The 20,080-nt window shown below is 46.7% G+C and overlaps 1 protein-coding gene across 1 annotated transcript; it reads right to left on the bottom strand.

The window, feature by feature from the left end:
* Positions 1-385: 385 nt before the first annotated feature.
* TEX33 (testis expressed 33) lies at positions 386-19,361 on the bottom strand. Its single transcript, XM_053583549.1, has 7 exons — positions 19,292-19,361; positions 19,130-19,219; positions 14,617-14,676; positions 10,651-11,120; positions 8,153-8,303; positions 739-849; positions 386-545 (listed from the first exon to the last, which is right to left on the bottom strand). Exons 3-7 carry the CDS (start codon positions 14,636-14,638, stop codon positions 448-450), a joined length of 852 nt encoding a protein of 283 aa, XP_053439524.1. The 5' UTR covers positions 14,639-14,676; positions 19,130-19,219; positions 19,292-19,361; the 3' UTR covers positions 386-447.
* Between the last annotated feature and the right edge of the window lie 719 nt (positions 19,362-20,080).

Below are 20,080 nucleotides of genomic sequence, written 5' to 3'. Positions count from 1 at the left end.
CACCACTAGACTAGAGGGAATGTGTGTGGCCAATTCCTCTGAAATGGGCTTGTATACGGAGGGAGGAATGGATGCCTGGAAATAATTGGAGCTGGCTAGGGGAAGTACGTAGGGTAAGATCCAGCAGTGTCTGCTATAGGACCCTCCAGATACAGGACATTAGGGAGAAGCCAGGCGCATTGGGCTTGAGACAGAGTTGTACTCAAATGTCCCATCCCTTCCTGGGATAATGGGGGGAGGTGTGAAGGCATGTGTGTGTATGTGAATATAGGAGGAGGGTCTGGTAGATAGTTTGGGCCTTCAGGGCTTCCATCTTTCCTCAATTGGTCTCTCTAACACTTCACAATACTGAAGAAAGGCACCAAGCAGAAGAGCATGGCTTGGGTTTGTCTCTTTCTTTATTGTTAGCACTTTATTTGAATGAAGGGCACCTCTTCTGTGCTGTATCTAGTACTTTGAGTTTTTGGATTTGTTCTTCTCTCCATATCTCTCATCCAATGCTTTCTGCAAGTTCATGTTCAAGGCATTTTTCTGGTGCCACCGTCCTACAGAGAGCAGGAGAAAAGCCACCATAGATCACCCACTCCGGAGTGCCCAAGCCTCATTGGTGGCCCACACCTCTTCCCAGTCCACCCCAGTCTCTGTCTCCTGACCTGGTTTCCCTCTAGATCTTAGAGCCAATGCACCCGGCCCATGGAGGAGAGTGCCCACCTCCCAACACCCCCAGCTCCTACTCACCCAGATCATCCGTCTTCCTGCCATGCCAGTGTTCTATGTCCCTCACTGATTTCTCAATCACTTCTGGTGTATACGAAGCCTTCATGAGGCTTTTTGTCTCCTCAGGGGCCCCTGTGGAACACCATGAAGAATCCCCAAGTGCACAAGTCAACAGAGGTCAGGTGCTCCATGGTTAAATGGGGTGTCAATTTCCTCTCTAGATGGTGGGTTGTTGAAGGGAAGGGGGAGTGGGAGGGTGTCAGTCAATCAGATCCATCATTTAGGGACAGTATAGCCTCAAACAATTTTTTAACCTCTCTGAGCTTCAGTTTCTTCATCTATACAAAGGAATAAAATTGTCTTGTAAGTTTAGGGAGATGAAATTACAGGGCTTTCATTGGGTCATCTGGCATGTGGCAACTAATACCTACAATTTGAGAAAACTTATCTCTATGTGCAAAATTCAACAAAACACACAAGGAAGTAGATTACCATGATCTCGAGTCAGCAGAAACACTTCACAGAAGACCAAATCCCCCACATTAGTAGGGATTTGAATTAGCAGTTACAGAATATAAAACAGGTATATCAAATGTTTGAAGCCATAAAGAGAAAATAAAAATATAAGCAAAGAGTAAGAAACTATTTAGGAATAACAGATTAGTAAAAGAAGCAATGGAATTTCAGAAGTGAAACACATAATAATTGAAAAAAATAAGCTCAATGGATAAGATGCCTAGATTTACTCTGAAATAACCTGGAATAACCTGGGAGTAGTAAGTGAGCGGTAGGGAGAAAATATGAAATAAGATTGGTTTTATACATATATATTTTTTTTTTTTTTTTTTTTGAGACAGAGTCTCAAGCTGTCACCCTGGGTAGAGTGCTGTGGCGTCAGTTTGGGTTCTCTTGCCTCAGCCTCCCAAGCCTCCCAAGGACTACAGGGGCCCGCCACATGCCTGGCTATTGTTTTTTTGTTGTTGTCGTTGTTGCAGTTGTCATTGTTGTTTTAGCTGCCCCAGGCTGGATTCGAACCCGCCAGCCTTGGTATATGTGGCCAGCACCCTACCCACTGAACTACGGGTACCACCAAGATTGGTTTAGTATTAATCATTATTGATGCTGGGTGAGGTGAGCAATATCTATTCACTATTCTCTCTACTTTTCTGTAAATGTGAAAATTGCCATCATAAAAGTTTTTTTAAAAATCAATGGATGGGTAAAATAGCAGATCAGGTATAGCTGAGAGAAAATTGTAAACTGTAAGATTTAAAACATTAAAACATTGACTAGAATGCAGCAAAGGGGGGAAACAATGTGGAAAATATTTAGAAGATGTTAAGATGCAAGTTCATCAGAAGGTCCAACGTACATTTCATTGGAGTTGCAAAAAGAGAGACTAGAGAAAATGGGTAGAGGCAATATTTGAAAAAATAATGGGTGAATTTTTTTCCAGAAATGATGAAAGATGTGAATTGTGAGATTCAAGAATCACAATTCCCCAATCAGGGTAATAAAAAAGAACTCCTACCCTAGCACCTCCAAGTAAAATTTAGAACACCAGTGACAAAGCAATCTTAGAAGTAGCCATGAAGAAAAGATAAACTACTTACAAAGACAGCAGTAATTGATTTAACCATTAAAGACAGACCAAATGCTAAAAGAAATCAACAATTTAGACCATTCATAGTATAACTGTCTTCCAAGAATGAGGACAAAATAAAAACTGTTCTGACAGAGCCTAAAGTTTACGAACAACAAAACCTCACTAAAAAATACATTCTAAACATAATTCAGGGGAAAAAAAGCATGATCTGAGATACAAGAAGGAATGTGGAAAGAAAGTCGAAATTGAGTAAATCTACGTTCATTATCATAACAGCAGCAGGGTTTAATGTATGGAGTGAAATGATGACAATGTTAGCTGACCATTCTGAAGATTGGTGAGCTTCATGTGAACTTACTCACTGAATCTTCTCAACAACCTTAAGACTAGATATGATCATCTCCATTTTGCTGTTTAAATCCCTGAAGCACAGAGGAGTTAAGTAACTTGTCTAAAGTCACACAGCCAATTAAGTGAAAGATTTAGGACTCAAACCCAGCCCCTGTGGTTCCAAGCTACATAGCTTTGTCCTTTCCTTATGTACAATTAAAATTCTATAAAAAAGTAACATATAAGCTGGGGAGGGAAAAGGGTAATTAAAGTTGAAGCCTTCTAAGGTCCTTACCATGCTCAGAACATTTAAATTTCTGGATTAACTTGACAACTTGTTAACTATGCACATAAAAATGTCAGAGATAACCACTAAAAGAATAGGAAGTAGGCTTGATGGTTCATGCCTATAACACTAGCACTTTGAGAGGCCCAGAGAGGAGGATCCCTTGAGGTTAGGAGTTCAAGACAGGCCTGGACAACATAGCAAGACCCCACCTCTACAAAAAAATAAAACAATTAGCCAGCCATTGTGTTCAGTGCCTATAGTCGGAGCTACTCGGGACCCTGAGGAAGGTAGAATAGAGAAGGACAAGTATCAGATCAAAAGCTTGTGCAAATCCTGAAAAAAGAAAGAAAGAAAGAAAGGAGAAAGAAGTTGCCCAGAAAAAGCGGCACAAATGGAAAACACAAAATAAGGTCATGGAAATAAATCCAAATATATCAGTCACTAGAATAAAATATCAATAAATGGGCTATATGGATTGTGAGACCACAGAAAGTATTTTTCAGATATATGCCGTGTAAAATACACTTAATAAAAGGACACAAACAAAGGCTAAGTATGGAAAGCTAGAAAAAGCTATACCAAGAAAACACTAAAGAAAAGTAATCTAGTCTAGCTGTACTGATAATACAACAACATGTACGGCAGAGACACTGTGAGAACTGAAAGTGACTGCAATTCATGAAGGTGATGTGATAATTCTAAACTTGCTGCAATGAAATCATCTCAAAATAGATAAAGCAAAATTGACAGAACTATGAGGAGAAACTGACAAATCTGCTATCAGGGAAAACTTAAAGATATATGTTTTAGTAATTAATAAATCAAGCAAAATATATGAATAAGGAATCAGAAGACTTGTATGGAAACAATTAACAACTCTATTATATTAGACAAAGACAAAATCCTGAGCCCAAGAGATTATTTTCAAGCATATACAGATCATTTATAGAACATGACCCTCTGCTAGGGTATGGAGCAAGTCTCAACAACTTCAGAGTTCTAAAATCATTACAGGCTATGATGATGCCATCAATGTAGGAGATATATTCCTACAAAGACAAGTCAGAAACCAAAAAAGAAGACACAGACTAGGGAAAATGGGGATTCTAACAGTGGAGAGGTGAACGAAATCCTCAAGAGGCTGGTTCGGAGACCCCTGGGTACCTGGAGACAGGGAAACCTGATCGGACAGGTTGAGAGCTGTCCTTACTACTGCTACGCCTATGCCACTGTGCATGCTCCGTCCAGGTGAGCTGGGCCCAGATTTTGCCAACACTCTCCCTTTCCAGAGAGAAGAGAGAATGTTCATGTTAGCCCACAATGGTGCCCTGATGTCCTCCTGAAGCTGAAGCCATGATACGTTTGTAGGCAAAAGATACAAAAAGGGTGATTCCCCTGGACCATATTCCTGCAGGACACCCTGTGTGGTCCACTTGCAGCCCACACATCCTGGCTACACGGATACCCTCCTCCCTAGCCAGGGATCACTAAACTCTCAGGGCAGCCAAAGCCAGATGAGGGCCTGGAGTTGGCTCTGTCTGCCTTCCTCTGTGATCCTTTAACTGTGGCATGGTTTCTTTACGCACAAATTTTTTCAATGCAAGGACTAAGCCAGTTTATATAATTTTTATTTTATTTTTTGTATACTGGTTTAAACATAAGAATGGAAGTTTGATTTAATATTAGGAAATCCATTAATAGAATTTACCATATTAACAGATCAAAGGACAAAAATCATCTGATCATCTAACTGCAGTATAAATAATAAAACTCAACACTCAGAATTTTTTTTAAAGTAAAAGCTAGAAACAAAGGGAGACCATATTAATCTGATAAAAAGTATTTTAAAAATTCCTTTAAAAGTATTATATTTATTGGCACAATGTTAGAATCAAGAAGGAGATAAGAATACCTGTTTCTCCTGCTTATATGTACCCTGGTCCAGTACAAGTCAGCCAGACACTGACGGGAAAGTGGGAAAAGCCTGATGTTTAAGCAGGTGAACTTGGTCCTTGGCTGGCAGGGTTTAAATCCCAACTCTGAGTTTTACTACCTGTGTGGCCTTACGTAGGTTATTTAACCTTTCCATGACTCAATACTTTCTATCTTAAAAAAAGAGGGGGATTAGGGCGGCGCCTGTGGCTCAGCGGGTAGGGCGCCGGTCCCACATGCCGGAGGTGGCGGGTTCAAACCCAGCCCTGGCCAAATTAAAAAAAAAAAAAAAATTGTGTAAAACTGGGTACAAACTAAATAAAACTTGTATGGCCTATTAAAATAAGTTATTTAAAAAAAAAAAAAAGAGGGGGATTATACCATTTACCATATATGGCTCTTGTGAAAATTAAAATGTAAAATACATGTATGTATAGCATGTAGCATGTGGTCAGCACATTATACATACTATACATAAATATAGCCATTATTATTCTAATAAGCCCCCAAAGAAGCGACAAACAATTATTGGAATTAATAGGTGAACTGAGCAGTTTCTGGATATAAGATAAATATACAAAAATAAAAATTGGATCCGTGCATACAGTATCAGTATCAAAGTTAGTAAGTATAATTTTTTAGAAGATACCATTTATAATCAACAGCAAAAATAATAAAGTGTCTCTGCTAAATAAATCTAACAAAAATGGCATGATCTATATAGGAAAAAAATACAAAATGTTTTTGGCAGGTATTGAAGAAAGATTTAAATTCATTGAGCTATATACCATATTTATAGATTGGAAAATTCATTATAATAAAACTGATAACTGCCCCTAAGTAGAGCGGTAGATTCAGTACACTTTCAATCAAAATCCCAACAGGGTTTGTCATGGAAATTTCCATGTAAAATTTATATGGACAAGTAAAGGCCTTAGAAACCCAAGACATTAACTGGTGTGTGTGGTGAGGGGGGAGTACTGCCTGGCTAGACATCAAACTACTTATAATACATTGGTAATTAAAAGTGTAATCTTAGACCAATGAACAAATAGAGATTCTGGAAACTGATCTACACACATGTGGAAACTTGATAGGTAACAGAGGTGCCACTGCAGGTCACTGGGGATAAGATGGGACTGTTCAACAAAAGGGACTGAGATATTCAGTCATCTACATAAAGAAGGAATTAAAAATGAACCCCCTACTTCACACAACAGAAATCAACTCCAGATGGATTAAAAACGTAAATGTGAAAGGCAAAACTAAATCTTTTAGAAGACTATATAAAAGATTACTTCCATGACTCAGCATGAGATAGGATTTCTTCAACTGACTCCTCCTGGCACCTTCTCTATCTCAGTAAGCAGCAATTCCATCCTTCCAATGGTTCAGTTCAAACCCTTGAAATTGTCCTTAATTCCTTCCTCTCATATTATCTGCTCTCTCTATCTTACACAAATACCCAGAATCCTACTATACCAGGCTACCTTCGCATGACTTCCCTGAGGTACCACATGGCAGAAGGGTGCCCCCAAAATTGTGCAGTGGGCTAGCCCAGCTTCCAAAACCAAGCCACTGTCATCAGTTCCACCTGTATTTTTACAGTTTCATCCTCACTCGTGTTCCTATTTTTGCCCCAACCCCTGACATCTATTCTCAATACAACAACTGGAGTGATCCTTTATCTTAAACCAAAGACCACTCTCCTGCTAACAACATTGGCTCGCCTTCCCATCCGTCTCACTCGGAGAAAAGACCCTCCAGCGTTCTTCGCAACCTAGCCTATTCCCTGTCTGATTTCTTCTTCACTCCTATGCTGCCACACCAGCCTTGCCAACGTGCACAAGCAAGTGCAAAGGCTAACCCTGGGCGGGGCACAGAGGGGGTGGTAGTGTTTGCCAATTTCCAGAGTGTAGACACTATTGCTCTGACCAATTTTAAGATAGTATTTATGTGCCAATCAATTCAGGAAAATCCAACAATTGCCTCTTGTGAGCTGGTGCAAGCTGGTTTGAGCTGGCCCCAGCACACCCTTGGCGCAGAGTTCTGGGCACACAGATATTTTTAAAATGTTGTTGTTTTGCATCTGTATAGACATTATCATAAAGGTTGTATGTAAGAGCTGGGTGGTGACAATTGTTAAAGAGAGACATGAAAAGTAGGATCCAGGAGCCCTGTGCAGGGGACATTCTGAGCTGTATTCTCACTTCTCTCCCCAGCACCGCCCCTTCTCCAAGCTCAAAGAAAAACCCAGAAAGGCTTCCCAAGGGTGTCTAGTTGCTCGGGTAACAGGGACCTGAGCCAGTGGAGGAGGTTTTCCTAGCCTGAGAGTGAGAAGAGAGGAAGGAGCAGGGCTAGGAAGAGTGAGCCTTTTGCAGTGAGGCTGACCTGGAACGTGGCAGCTGAGAGAAGCCCCTGCGTGCTGACTGAGGACCACATCTGAGCAATCCAGAAAACCCTTGGGAATGCAGCCATAACTAGGGAGGTGACCTAGTATGGAGGAAAGACTCTGGGGCTTTAGAGGCAGAAAGAAAAGCTGGATTCGAGTCCCAGACATACCTTACACTACTAAGGGGTCTTGGGCCAATGATCTCAGATCTGCCTGTGAAATGCAGCTAACGACACCCCCTGCTCCCTCCCCACCAGACAGGACTCTGCTGACCCAAATGAACCCCCTGTAAACCCCACACTTCCTTCCTTCCCAGGTGGCGCCACTACCAGGCTCTGGGAAAGAAAAATGATGGCCGACAGCTACTGAGCACTCGCTATGCACTGTAGTCTGCGTACCGGAGGCGGCAATTCATAGGGTCCTGCCAAAAGCCCAGTGAGAGCCATACTGTCATTATCGTCCCGTGGTGCCTTGTACTGAGAAGGCAGCTGGGGCTCAGAGAGTTAGTTAATGATCTCACCTGAGGTCACACCCAGCTAATGAGTGGCTCAGCAGAGCTTTGAACCCAAGAAACCTGATATCGTCACTGTGACCAAAGGTGCCTGGGCCAAGGAGTCCTGGGCCTCTCACTGGCAGATTAAGAAACCACAGGTATGTGGTGGGTGTGAGGGAGGCCGCAGCAAGTACAGACTTGCCAGCAGGCTGGATGGTCCCAGAACTCACTCAGCAAGGCCCTGCAGATAGGATGCCTATGGTGGGCATAAAATAAGGTCCATGGGGATGTGTCTTGGGGTCCTGGACCCCATATGGGTAGACACCCCAAAGGCCTTCCCTGCCTTAGACCATGGGTGTTCACAGATGCTACACACTTGCCCTTAGACCTGACCTTGAAACAAGTTTGACCGCATGTTGTAGCCCAGGTCATAGTAGTCTGCGAAGATGGAGGAGATTTCTGCAGGACTCTGGGTCCTGCTGGGCCATGAGCTTGCCCTTGAAGACTTCTGGCCTTCAAGGACTTCACCGACAATGTTTCGAGCCTGAGGGGGGAGACAGGGAGAAGAGACAGGGATGGGAAAGCAGGGCCCAGCCCCATATCTCCCCACTAACTCCTCCTCCCCCAGACCCTGCCCTCCCAACCCCCTCCCCCACCCTTAGCCCACAGCCTTCAACCAAAGCAGAGCTGGGGACCCAGAGTAATCAAAGGTGCCCCCTTTGCCTCCTCCCATCCCCCCACTTCCCACAATGGGTCAGGAGCATCAGGGATAATAATGGTTATAAAACCTCCTCCCAGCACGGAGCACCTGCTATGCACAGAATGTCTTTGTAGGGTGACACTATTCTTGCCATTTTATAAATGAGGAACCTGGGCCTCAGGAGGCCAAAGATTCGCCAACTTCACCCAGCTGCTGAGTCACAGAGCCCGGGCTAGCCTTCTACAACTGGCCTCACACATGTCAGCTCTGCTTAGCTTTCATTGAGGCTGACTCTTTCTTTGTACCAATGGGGAAACTGAGGCCCAGAGAAGTTGAGCCCAGGCTTAAGAGGCAGGACACCTGGGGTTGAGTTCTAATTCTGCCACATGCCAGCTGCTGACTTTAAATCCTCTGCTCCTCTACGGGTCTGCCTCAGTTTCCCTACTTGTAAAATGTGGGTGGAAGGTGGAACTGGGTGGCCTTTGAAGTAGCTTTCAGCTCTGACACTTGCTGGCTTGATGACACCTGTGATCAAGCTGGGCAGAAAAACCAGATCTCTTGATTCATGCTTAGGACATTGGTGGCTGAAGTGAGAAGTGACATTGTCCCAAGCCCTAAAAGGGCAGTGAGAGGTAGTGACCATATAGTCAACCTCAAAACGGGACAACCTCCTCCTAGTGGGACAGAACATTTTAGACTGTGACCTCCCAGACTTGCTGGTAAGGCGGGTCACTGCACTCTAAGGTGACAAAGTAGGAGAGACACCTCACTCACAGACTTGTGATCCTGAATCTTCCACTTTAATCAGTGTGACCCCCAGCAGATCATACACGGGGTCTTGGTGTTACCATCTATTTAGAAGGGTGCAGTAAGTGCCACACAATGCAGTGGCTAAGAGGATTGAGATGGTGGCTTTGAAAATATGTCTCAGGGGGCGGCGCCTGTGGCTCAGTGAGTAGGGCGCTGGCCCCATATGCCGAGGGTGGCGGGTTCAAACCCAGCCCTGGCCAAACTGCAACAGAAAAATAGCCAGGCATTGTGGCGGGCGCCTGTAGTCCCAGCTGCTTGGGAGGAGGCAAGAGAATCGCGTAAGCCCAAGAGTTAGAGGTTGCTGTGAGCCGTGTGATGCCACGGCACTCTACCCGAGGGCGGTACAGTGAGACTCTGTCTCTACAAAAAAAAAAGAAAATATGTCTCAGAAGGCCATGGCAAGAAGAACACTTAGCATTTGACTAGAAACGGCAGGTGAATTTTATCTCCAATTTCAGTTTATTAGTAGTGACTGCCTAGACTGGACTATCAGCTGGGAAAGAGAGCCAGCATTGATTAGTGATGTGGGCCGTGAGTGCAGGTTAGGAGAGGCGTGGATGCACGCCACCTATTTGTCAGCCTCATCTAGTCCAGCTGCCTCACTTTACAGATGTAGCTACTGAGGCCCAGAGAGGGGAAGTAACTTTTCTAAAATCGCTCAGCATTCAGGGGAAGGGTCAGGATTCAACCCAGGTCTTCTGATTCCCAATAAATGCCTCCTATCTGCTCACTGCTATCTCCCTCAGGAGACTCAGCATTCAATTCAAACAAAAGACTGGTTGTTTTTTTTTGAGACAGAGTCTCACTTTGTCACCCTTGGTAGTGTGCCAGTGGCATCATAGCTCACAGCAACCTCATCTCAGCCTCTGGAATAGCTAAGACCCACCACAAGGCCCTGCTATTTTTAGAGACGGAGTCTCACTTTTGCTCAGTCCGGTCTCCAACCTGTGAGCTCAGGCAATTCGCCCACCTTGGCCTCCCAGAGTGCTAGGATTATAGGCATGAACCACCGTGCCTGGCCTTCAAACAAAAGACTTTTAACTGCAAATTTGTGAAGGGCCAGGACTCCAGAATCTGCCAACGCAGTTTGCATCTTTGCTCCACATAGCTGGGTGAATTTGGTTAACTTACTTAACCCCTCTAAGCTGTGGGCTCCTTCTCCATAAAATGGGATGATAATTTTATAGCATCTTCCTCATGGGGCTGCTGGAAAGATGAATTCACATCTTCACATAGCAGTTGTTCAGTAAATCCTGCCTTCTTGTGATATTATCACAGGTCACCATATTCAAGAGCAGGTTTCTTTTGTGGCCCCATTGCCAGTCTCTGCGCACAGCCTTTCTGCCGCCCTTAGCCTCCTGCACCCTGTTTTTAAACCCACCTGCTCCTCGGAAACCAGCTGGTCCACCACATTGCTTCCAAACTTATGGCGAATGTTGTTGGGAATGACGCTGCCTTTCTGGCTTGCAGGCATGCTCCTCTGGGCCTGGGCTCCCACGTTGGGGCCTTTATCTGGCCCCTGGCATGGCTGAGCCCCTCCTTGGAAGGTGGTCCTGTTCTCTCTCAAGGAGGACCTGGAGCCCACCTTCTTCAAGGACCCAGGCTGTGGGTCCTTCCCCAGAGAATCCGAGCTGACAATGCTCGGGGGTGGGGTGTGGATCCTCTCCGAGTGACTCTGCCCCAGGGGGCTGCCTTGGCTGCTGCTTCCCCCGGGTGGGGGCGTCTGTGATGAGAGTGGGACCTGGTGCTTGAACTTGGAGGCATCTAAGGAGCTGCGGGCAGTCTTCCAAGGGTCTGCATCCTGCTGGCCCTCCTTGTTGTTCAGGGGGGCCCTGGTCAGAGGGGTTGTACCTGAATGGGACAAAGTGAGGCAGAGGTCAGGAGAGGCACAGAAAAATGCAGAGGGTGGGAGGGAGAGAAGAGGGATGGAGACATGAGGGAGAACAAGGGACAGACAAACACAGAGCCCCAGAGACCACAAAACAGAAAGAGGAACAGAGAGAAATCTCAGGAGCCAGAGGCCTGGGTGAGACATAGGAGATTCACAGAGGGAGAAGTTTCCGCCTGCAGAGCCTCCCCCGGTCAGGGTTCTTCCACATTGCTTTTGACGGTAGGGACTGCAGCCCAAGTCTGTCCAGCCTTGAGGCTTAGCTGTGTGACCCTGAGCAAGGGATTTGGCTTCTCTGTGCTTTAGTGCTCCTGGGTCCACATTTGGAAAGTTCCTTTCCCCACCTTGAAACCCCACAGCAATCAGCAGCTATGGAGGCTGGCAGAGGCATTCCTTGGGTTGGCCAAGTCACGTGCCTGGAAAGTACTAGAGGTGGATGGAGCCCCAGTCTTTGCTGCATGCTTGGGGCTGTATCCCACCTTCTCTCTCTCCTCCAGGGCTGACGGAGCCCCAGCGAGCGCCCAGGCTCTCTGGTCCCCGCCCCATCCTCAGGCCCACGGGCCTCCTGCTCTCAGCCTGCTGCGTCTCCTTCTCATTCTCACCACATCTCCCTGGCTCCAGACAGACAGAATGCCACTTCCTCCTACCCACGCCCTGCAAAATCCCTCTGCCCAGGATTTGCCCAGGCTGGTCTGCTACCTGGAAGGCCAGCCCTCCTTTTCCCTAGGTCAAAATCCTACCCTTCTTTCTTCCAATAGAGCCCACTAAGAAGTTCTTCTTGCACCTACCCCAAGCTGGAGCTCAGTCAGCTCCCTCCTTCTCAACTCCCAGCATTGTCCCCAGTGAGCCACACATAGCCACACACAGCTCTCATCACCCTGAGCTTCCCATTCCGCCATGCTGTAAGCTACAGTCTCATTTCCCCTCCTAGGTGAGGGAGAAGGTCATTGAGGCAGGGTCCATGTGTGAACCACCACCAGAGAGCCCTGTTCATCTAGGGAAGGTGAACCCATCAGCACATGAGTGGGTGAGAAGGGGTAAAGGGGAGTCACACCCCATGACTGCATCTCACTGATGCTAAGCCACTCCTTCCCTCCATTTGAACACTTCTGACACCAGGCTGTAGCTGACAATGGCCGTGGCTCCTGGTCTAAGCCAGCACTGTATTCTGTTTCTTAGTGACTCTTTTTTTTTTGTAGAGACAGAGTCTCACTTTATGGCCCTCGGTAGAGTGCCGTGGCCTCACACAGCTCACAGCAACCTCCAACTCCTGGGCTTAAGCGATTCTCTTGCCTCAGCCTCCCAAGTAGCTGGGACTACAGGCGCCCGCCACAACGCCTGGCTATTTTTTGGTTTGCAGTTCAGCTGGGGCCGGGTTTGAACCCGCCGCCCTTGGTATATGGGGCCGGCGCCTTACTGACTGAGCCACAGGCGCCGCCCTCTTAGTGACTCTTAAGTAACAGTGCATTTTACATCCAGGCGGATGGCAGCTTAGCACTCACATTTCATACAACACCCAAGTGGCATATAGATTCTCTGTGCAGTAGACAGAGGTCAAGCCAAGTGTCCCTCATAGCCTGCACTGAACCTCAATTCAGGTCACAGCTATGAATGTGTTTGGTGAGTTCTAGCTGGTTCCTGTAGTCCTCATAAAAGATACATAGTTTTGTTTCTACTTTGTTTATAAATGAGATTAGAGTCTACTGTTGCTTTGTTACTTACTGTTAAAAGCCACCAATCAGGCCCGGGCAGCTACATAAGGCAGAGGATATTGACCCAACTTTCCTTTCAGACCCCGCAGGATTTAGCTGAGGCCCCTCTGCTGGACATCCACATTGTTCCAGTTTAGTTTTTCAGGGAAGGATGCAGTAAGCATCAGGGCTTTCTGGCCTTTGGGTTTATATTTGACTCCTACTAGACCCTGCCATGTGGTCACCAAGTGATGGTACTCTAGGCAGCCCTCTCACCCACCCCATGGGGGACTGCAGACCCTTCTCCCAGCTGGTAGGAGACAGGGAAGGCTGAGGTTTTCCTGCTCTCCCCCACTTCCTCATCTTCACCCCTTTTCCCTACCCCTTTGTCATTTATACAAAAGGCGGAGAAAACAACCAGACTGTCTTCCCTCCCTTCTGGCCTGATTCTGCCTCAACCAGCAAGCAGCCAGGTAGAGGGGTTACCTCTTTGGACAGATAGGCTGTCAGGATGGGGATGGTGACCCTTCTCAAAAGACCGGGGGCAGACAGCAGGGGTAATACTCACCTGGCCACCCATACCCCCTCGCCCTGCTCCTGGGCAGACTGAGGCCCAGCACAGGGGTGGCTTCTCCTGGAGTCCCCCAGGATTCTGGCTCAGGACGGCTGGAGCAGCACTGCCTGTGTGTCCCTGGCTGTGCTCTGCTGCGGTTGCAACTGCTGCCCACCCCCTGCCAGCCCTTGGGGTTATGAGCACTTTATGGCCAAGATGTGTCTTCTGTCCTCTGGCTCAGAGAGCCAGTATATTGACAATTTATCGACTGAGCAAACACCAGCTGTGTGTCAGGTGCTGTGCCAGGCAATGGGGACCCAATAGGGAGGTGAATAGGCCAACTCCTGTTCTACCGGAGTTGAATGTTTGTTCAATGAATGAATTAACGAATGAACAAAGGTTTTTGGTGCTCACTGCAACTCCACCCTTCCTCCATTCCATTCATTCAGCTGGAAAGTGGGAGGAATAAATTCTGCTTCACTTGCTGATACCAGGATCAGATGATCAGTCAACAGAGTTTTCGAAACTTGGCCAGGTATCAGAATTCCCTAGCACCCATTAAAAATACAAATTCCTGAGCCCCTCCCAGAGCTCCTGCATCAGAAAAGGTTGGGAGTCTGAGCATTTCACAAGGTCCCCAGAGCATTCAGGTCATTGCAGAAAGCTCTCAGTAGGATTGTCATCACCCCCATCCCACCTGTCAGAACCTGGGGACCCTCCTCTGAGTGACCCAGTCAGTCACTCCTGCATTGAAATCCTTCCTCTTGTCCTAAGGCCCCACAAAAGCACTAGCCCTCTCTGGAGCCCTTCCAGGTCTTTTCCTTTCTGGAACACTCTCTCTTCCCCTCCTTGGGCCACACCAGTTTCTGGTCTTGGCGCACTCCTGATCCACGGTGACTCCCATCCATGCAGCCAGGCCCCTCGCTATTCTCCCCCAACTCTGCCCTTCTGGTGCCCAGCCTCAGAGCAGTTGAGGATGGGGACCGTGTTGGTGTCACAAGGCGTGGCAGGATGGGAAGGGCTCAGTAACTCCTTTTCCTCCTTTTCTTTTTTGTCCTTAAACAGAGGTCCCCCTAAGAAGTCAGGGTCAGCAGTGTGTCTGAGGCTGAGGCGAAACTGAGGGAGAGGAGGAAGGCCCTGTGCTCTGCTGCCCCGAGGAGTCCCTCCAGAAGCCCTGGATGTACCTTTAGCGTATCCCTGGCCAGCCCACCCTACCTGCTCGGTGGCCCAGCTCCATCGACTCTTGCTCTGGGACAGGTAATTCCAAGCCGGGTCCTGTAGACAAAGCAACATGTTTCATCGTCTCGGGTGACACATGATCTCTGTGAATGAGAATGAGCTGAGAGCTGAACAGGGAGGCCTGTGGCCATCTGTCCAGAGGTCCCAGGGTACTCTTAGAGCTTTCTGGCTCTGCGCAGACCCAAAGAGCCCCTGTCTCACCCACCCATCACCCCAGCAGGCTCTGCCCTCTCTGGAAAGCCCTGGTCACCCCGGCTGGCTCAAAGGCCTTTCTCAAGCAGCCTTGGGACCCTGGGCTCTTCTTACACCTTGACACCTTTCTCTCCTCCTCTCCTGTACCAGCACCACCTAGGGAGCCCCCAGCAGGCCCATGGCTGTGGGGTGCATTGTTCCTGCTCCCACATCCTGGCAACTACTTGCTTTTCTGCAAATACAATTTCTCCACCATGCTGGCTCATCGTTCACAGTCAGGGGAGGGAAGAACCTTAGCCACCCTGGAGGGTCGAGAGCAGACCCCACACTGTCTTAATTTGAGAAAAGGCCTTTGGGCCAAAGTGGAGGGCAGCTCCGGCACCTCCAAAGGCTCCACAGCTTTCCCGTTTGTGTTCTTTTCCCTAAATAATCTTTTCTTTATTTATCAATATATTCTCTTATTTTATCCCCTGTTGGTTTTCCCCAGGTTTTTGTGAATTTCATACTACAAATAAAAAAGTAAAACCACACCCTCCAAAGTCAGTGTCTTCGTATGGATCACAAGGGAGGAACAGACGCGAGTCAGAGCCGGCAAGGATCTTTGAGGATTGAGGCCCAGAGCTGGAGAGTGATTTGTCTGATGTTACCCACCAAGTCAGTTTCTTGGGAAGCTCAAAGCAGGGAGGAATCTGATTGATTTTATTCTCTTGAAGAATTCCGGATCAAAGCATCTTATTGATTTTGACACTTAATAGATGTCTGATCATTATGCAACTTTTGATATGACTTCTGATGATCCTACCCCCCTGGTACTCACACCTTGTGAATCCCCTCCCTGAGTATGGGTTAGGGATCTACTGACTTGCTTCTGAATAAAAGGATGTGACAAAAATGGTGGGATGTCACTTCCAGGATTATATTAGTGACTTTTCTCTTGTTCGCCTTTTTTGCTTTCCTTGGTTTGCTCACTTTGACCACTCGGAGAGAGGCCCATATGGTAAGGAAGTCAGGGTGGCCTCTGGCTAAAAGCTCATAAGGGACAGAAGCCCTTAGTCCAACAGTCTTCAAAGAACTGAATAAATCCTGCCACCTGAATGAGCTTGGGGGTAGATCTTTTCCCAGTTGAGCCTTGATATGAGAACACAACCCAGATGAGACTTCAATTATAGCCTGGAAGACCCTGAGCTAGAGAACCCAGCTGAGCCACAAGCAAGATCCTGACCCAGAGAAACCCTTAAATCATACATTTGTGCTTTAAAAGAACATAAACAGGCTCAGTGCCTGTAACTTAGTGGTTAGGGCACCAGCCACATACACAGGGGCTGACAGGTTCAAACCCGGCCTGGGCCTGCTAAACAACAATGACAACTACAAAAAATAGCCGGGCATTGTGGCGGGTGCCTGTAGTCCCAGCTACTTGGGAGGCTGAGGCAAGAGAATCATACCCAGGAGTTTGAGGTTGCTGTGAACTGTGACTCTGTCTCAAAAAATAAAATAAAATATAATATAATAAACAAAAAGCACAAAAATGCTAAGCCTTGTATGCAACAATAGATACCTAATGCATATTTTGGGACCAGAAGTGAGATGTTGCTCTTAAAAAATACCTAAATATGTGGGAGTGACTTTGGAATCAAGCAGTAAGCAGAGCCTGGAAGGATTTTGAGACACATGATAGCAAAAGCCTATATCACGTTAAATAGCCAATGAGCAGAAATATGGACTTGGAAGAAATTGCCTGTGAAGGTACAAAAGGAACTGAGGAACATGTTATCAGAACTTACAGGAAGCAAGGCCCTTGTTACAGAGTGACAGAAACTCAGGGACACTGTCACCTGCAAGCAGAAGGTGTGACTAACAAACTGAGAGATTCAGCTAAGGAGATTTCCAAGGCATTGAAGTTGCCTCTTGGTTTCTTCCTGCTGCTTGTGGCGAAGTGTGAGAGGAGAGAGAGGAATTAAAGGTCTGTTAAGTGAAAAGAAGTCAGGACTTAATATGTGAACATTCTCAGCCTCTCGAAAAGATGTGAAAATTAAGAAATGACTTCAGAGGACTGTCTGGAAAATGTGGCCAAGAGTTTGACTGTACAACCTATGAAAGATGGAAAGATTAGGGTTTTACAAGTCACACAAAGGTACCTTAAAGAGATTAATGATATGCCTCATATATCCTCTTAATGGAACACAGCGTGCTCTCTAGGAAGCTTAAGGGTGTTTTTCTTTGGCAGGAGCACAGGTTCAAAGAAAAAAAAAGCGTAGCTTTTGTCCAGTGGAATGAAGTTCTATGAGTTTCACAGTTTGTTTGTTTGTTTGGTAGAGACAGAGTCTAACTATGTTGCCCTTGGTAGAGTGGTGTGGTGTCACTGCTTACAGCAACCTCAAACTCTTGGGCTTAAGCCATTCTCTTGCCTCAGCCTCCCCAGTAGCTGGGACCACAGGCACCTGCCATAGCACCTGGCTATTATTTTTTTTTTTTTTGTAGTTGCATTGTTGTTTTTTTTAGCACACCCAGGCTGGGTTCAAACCCTCCAGCCCTGGTGTATGTAGCCGGCGCCCTAACCACTGAGCCGCGGGCACCAAGCCTCACCAAGCCTCACAGTTTCTGAGGAAATGGTATCAGCAAAAGTATTGCCAGCTCAGAGTGAAAGGGATAGAGACAATATAAAATGAAACCACAAGACAAAGCAAACAGAGAGAGAGAGAGAGAGTGGTGGGGGAGAGAGAGAATGAATGGAAGAAGAAGAGTCCATAGGGCAGAGCTGAAAGGCATGAAAAATTAGTCCTGGGCCTTGAAACGTAATCAAGGAACGTTCAACATTTGTATGGCTAGATTTCAGAATTGCTATGGACCAGTTATGCTTTTACATCTCCATTTCCCTCATTTTTGAATACAAGTGTCACAAGCTCTTATCCCATGCCCTATGCCTGTCCACAATTGTACATCGGGTATGTTTAGGGCACAGAACTTTGTTTCACAGATCTACCACCAGGGTAGAACCGAACTCAAGAAGTCCTACTCAAGGAACGCCACCTGAGGAGCCTCCTGCCCACCTGGACCTGACATGCAGGACCAGACTCTAGGTTTTAAGCTTATGCTGTTACAGGATAAGACTTTTGGAGATCTTGGAAAGAAACCAATGTATTTTGCCAGTGCAAAGGATTCATATCACTGGGGACCAGAGGGCAGACAGAGTGGGCCATTGACATGGCTCTCTGTGATCCCTGCTTCCATCGCCTTGAGTGTGCACTTGATGTAGTGACCAATAGAATATGGCAAATGTGAAGGATGTTGCTTTCAAGAGGAAGTTACAAAGGACTGTGACTTCTGTCTTGTTCATGCACTCACTCTGGCTCTCCTTAGCTTACTTTCTCTGATAGAAGCCAGTTTACATGTCATGAGCTGCCCTATGGAGAGGCCCACATGGCAAGTAACTAAGAGTGGCCTGTGGCCAACAGTTTAGGAAGAACGAAATCCTGTCGCATGGGTGGCCTTGGAAAGAACCCTGGGATGAGACTGAAGTCTGGGTCAACATTTTTTTTTTTTTTTTTTGTAGAGACAGAGTCTCACTTTATGGCCCTCAGTAGAGTGCCGTGGCCTCACACAGCTCACAGCAACCTCCAACTCCTGGGCTTAAGCGATTCTCTTGCCTCAGCCTCCCGAGTAGCTGGGACTATAGGTGCCCACCACAACGCCCGGCTATTTTTTGGTTGCAGTTTGGCCAGGGCCGGGTTTGAACCCGCCACCCTTGGTATATGGGGCCGGTGCCTTACCGACTGGGCCACAGGCGCTGCCCCTGGGTCAACATTTTGATTGAAGACTGTGAGAGACCCTGAGACAGAAAACCCACCAAAGCTACAGCTGTTTTCCTCATTTGCAGAAAATGTGCAATAATAAATGTTATCATCTTAAACCACTAAGTTTTGGGGTGATTTGTTATGCAGCAATAGATAACTAATACAAACTCCTATGTCAAGTAGTCTCACTTCTAGTAGATTGTATAGTCTGTCTTCAGAAGTGCCTAGGAAGGTATTTGGAGAAACTATTAGTTTACCCTCTTTCACAGATGGAGAAAATTTGGCTCAGAAAAGAAATGGGACTTCACCAAGGTGAAGCTAAAACTAAGCCACATATCTTCAAGTTCACTGAAGCTCTTTCAAGTTAGCCATCTTCTGTCCCTGTGCCCCTCCCCAGCCACAGGCCCACAGAAGTCACCTGTGCCTGGCCCCAACGGCATTGCCAGTCCAGAGCAGCCTGGACCAGCCCAAACAGCAGCGTGAACTCACTTCTAGTGTCTAACCTGGAGAGAAATGTCCCAAGGGATGTTGGTTGAGGAGGGCAAGAAGGTAGGTCCAGTTGCAGTCTGGGCACTCTTCACTCACGAGCAACTCTGAATGGGGAAAAGAATGATAAAATTCCATGTTCTGGAAGAGTCCTGACCCACCTCATAAGTCTGCCTCACCTGTCCAATCTCTTTCATAACGTCAGAAAGCATGGGAACCACACTGGTGTATGCTGAAGCCCAGGAGTGCAGATCTGTGCAGCAGAACTACTGGCGAAGACCATGGGTGGTTGCTAGGATGCAGCCCTCCCACTGATGTTTATTAGAGTTGCCATGGTGATCACTATACACAGGGCTCTGTTACCTCAGAGGGCTGATAGGCCCACCCCTGGGGAAGAGAGGCCAAGAGAAGGCCAGGCCTGAGGAGGCAGAAGGGATCTTCATTCAGCCACTCAAAAATGTCTACCAAGCACTGAACATTTGCTTGGTGTGTGCCAGGCACAGAAGGCTCAGATGCCACCAAGTGCCAAGGAAGTTCATGACAGTACAAAAGAATAAGTAGGGAGAAAGGATAACTCTCTCTATGGAATAAGAGGCAGAGCTCACAAGCAGGGCCATCCGAACAGGATCTTGAAGGATGTATAGGGGCTGAACAGTTTAGAAGGCATGGGTGTGTTTAAGAGAATAGCATATTTTAACTTGTTTTACTCATAAAACCTAATGGGACTATATTAAAAAAACCAATAATGGGACTTGTTAATTCTGAAGGAGGGCAGGTATCTGTCTAAAAATTTCCACCAGGCATGGTGGCTCATGTTTGTAATCCTAGCACTCTGGGAGACTGAGGCAGGAGGATCCCTTGAGCTCAAGAGTTAAAGACCAGCCTGAGCACAGGGATACCCCATCTCTACTAAAAATAGAAAAAATTGGCTGGCCATTTTGATGGGAACCTATAGTCCCAGCTATTTG

This window comes from Nycticebus coucang, chromosome 3, assembly GCF_027406575.1.
Source record: "Nycticebus coucang isolate mNycCou1 chromosome 3, mNycCou1.pri, whole genome shotgun sequence".
NCBI classification, from domain to species: Eukaryota; Metazoa; Chordata; class Mammalia; order Primates; family Lorisidae; genus Nycticebus; species Nycticebus coucang.
Note: the sequence above shows the minus strand (reverse complement) of the source record. Positions and strands in the feature narration are given on the sequence as shown.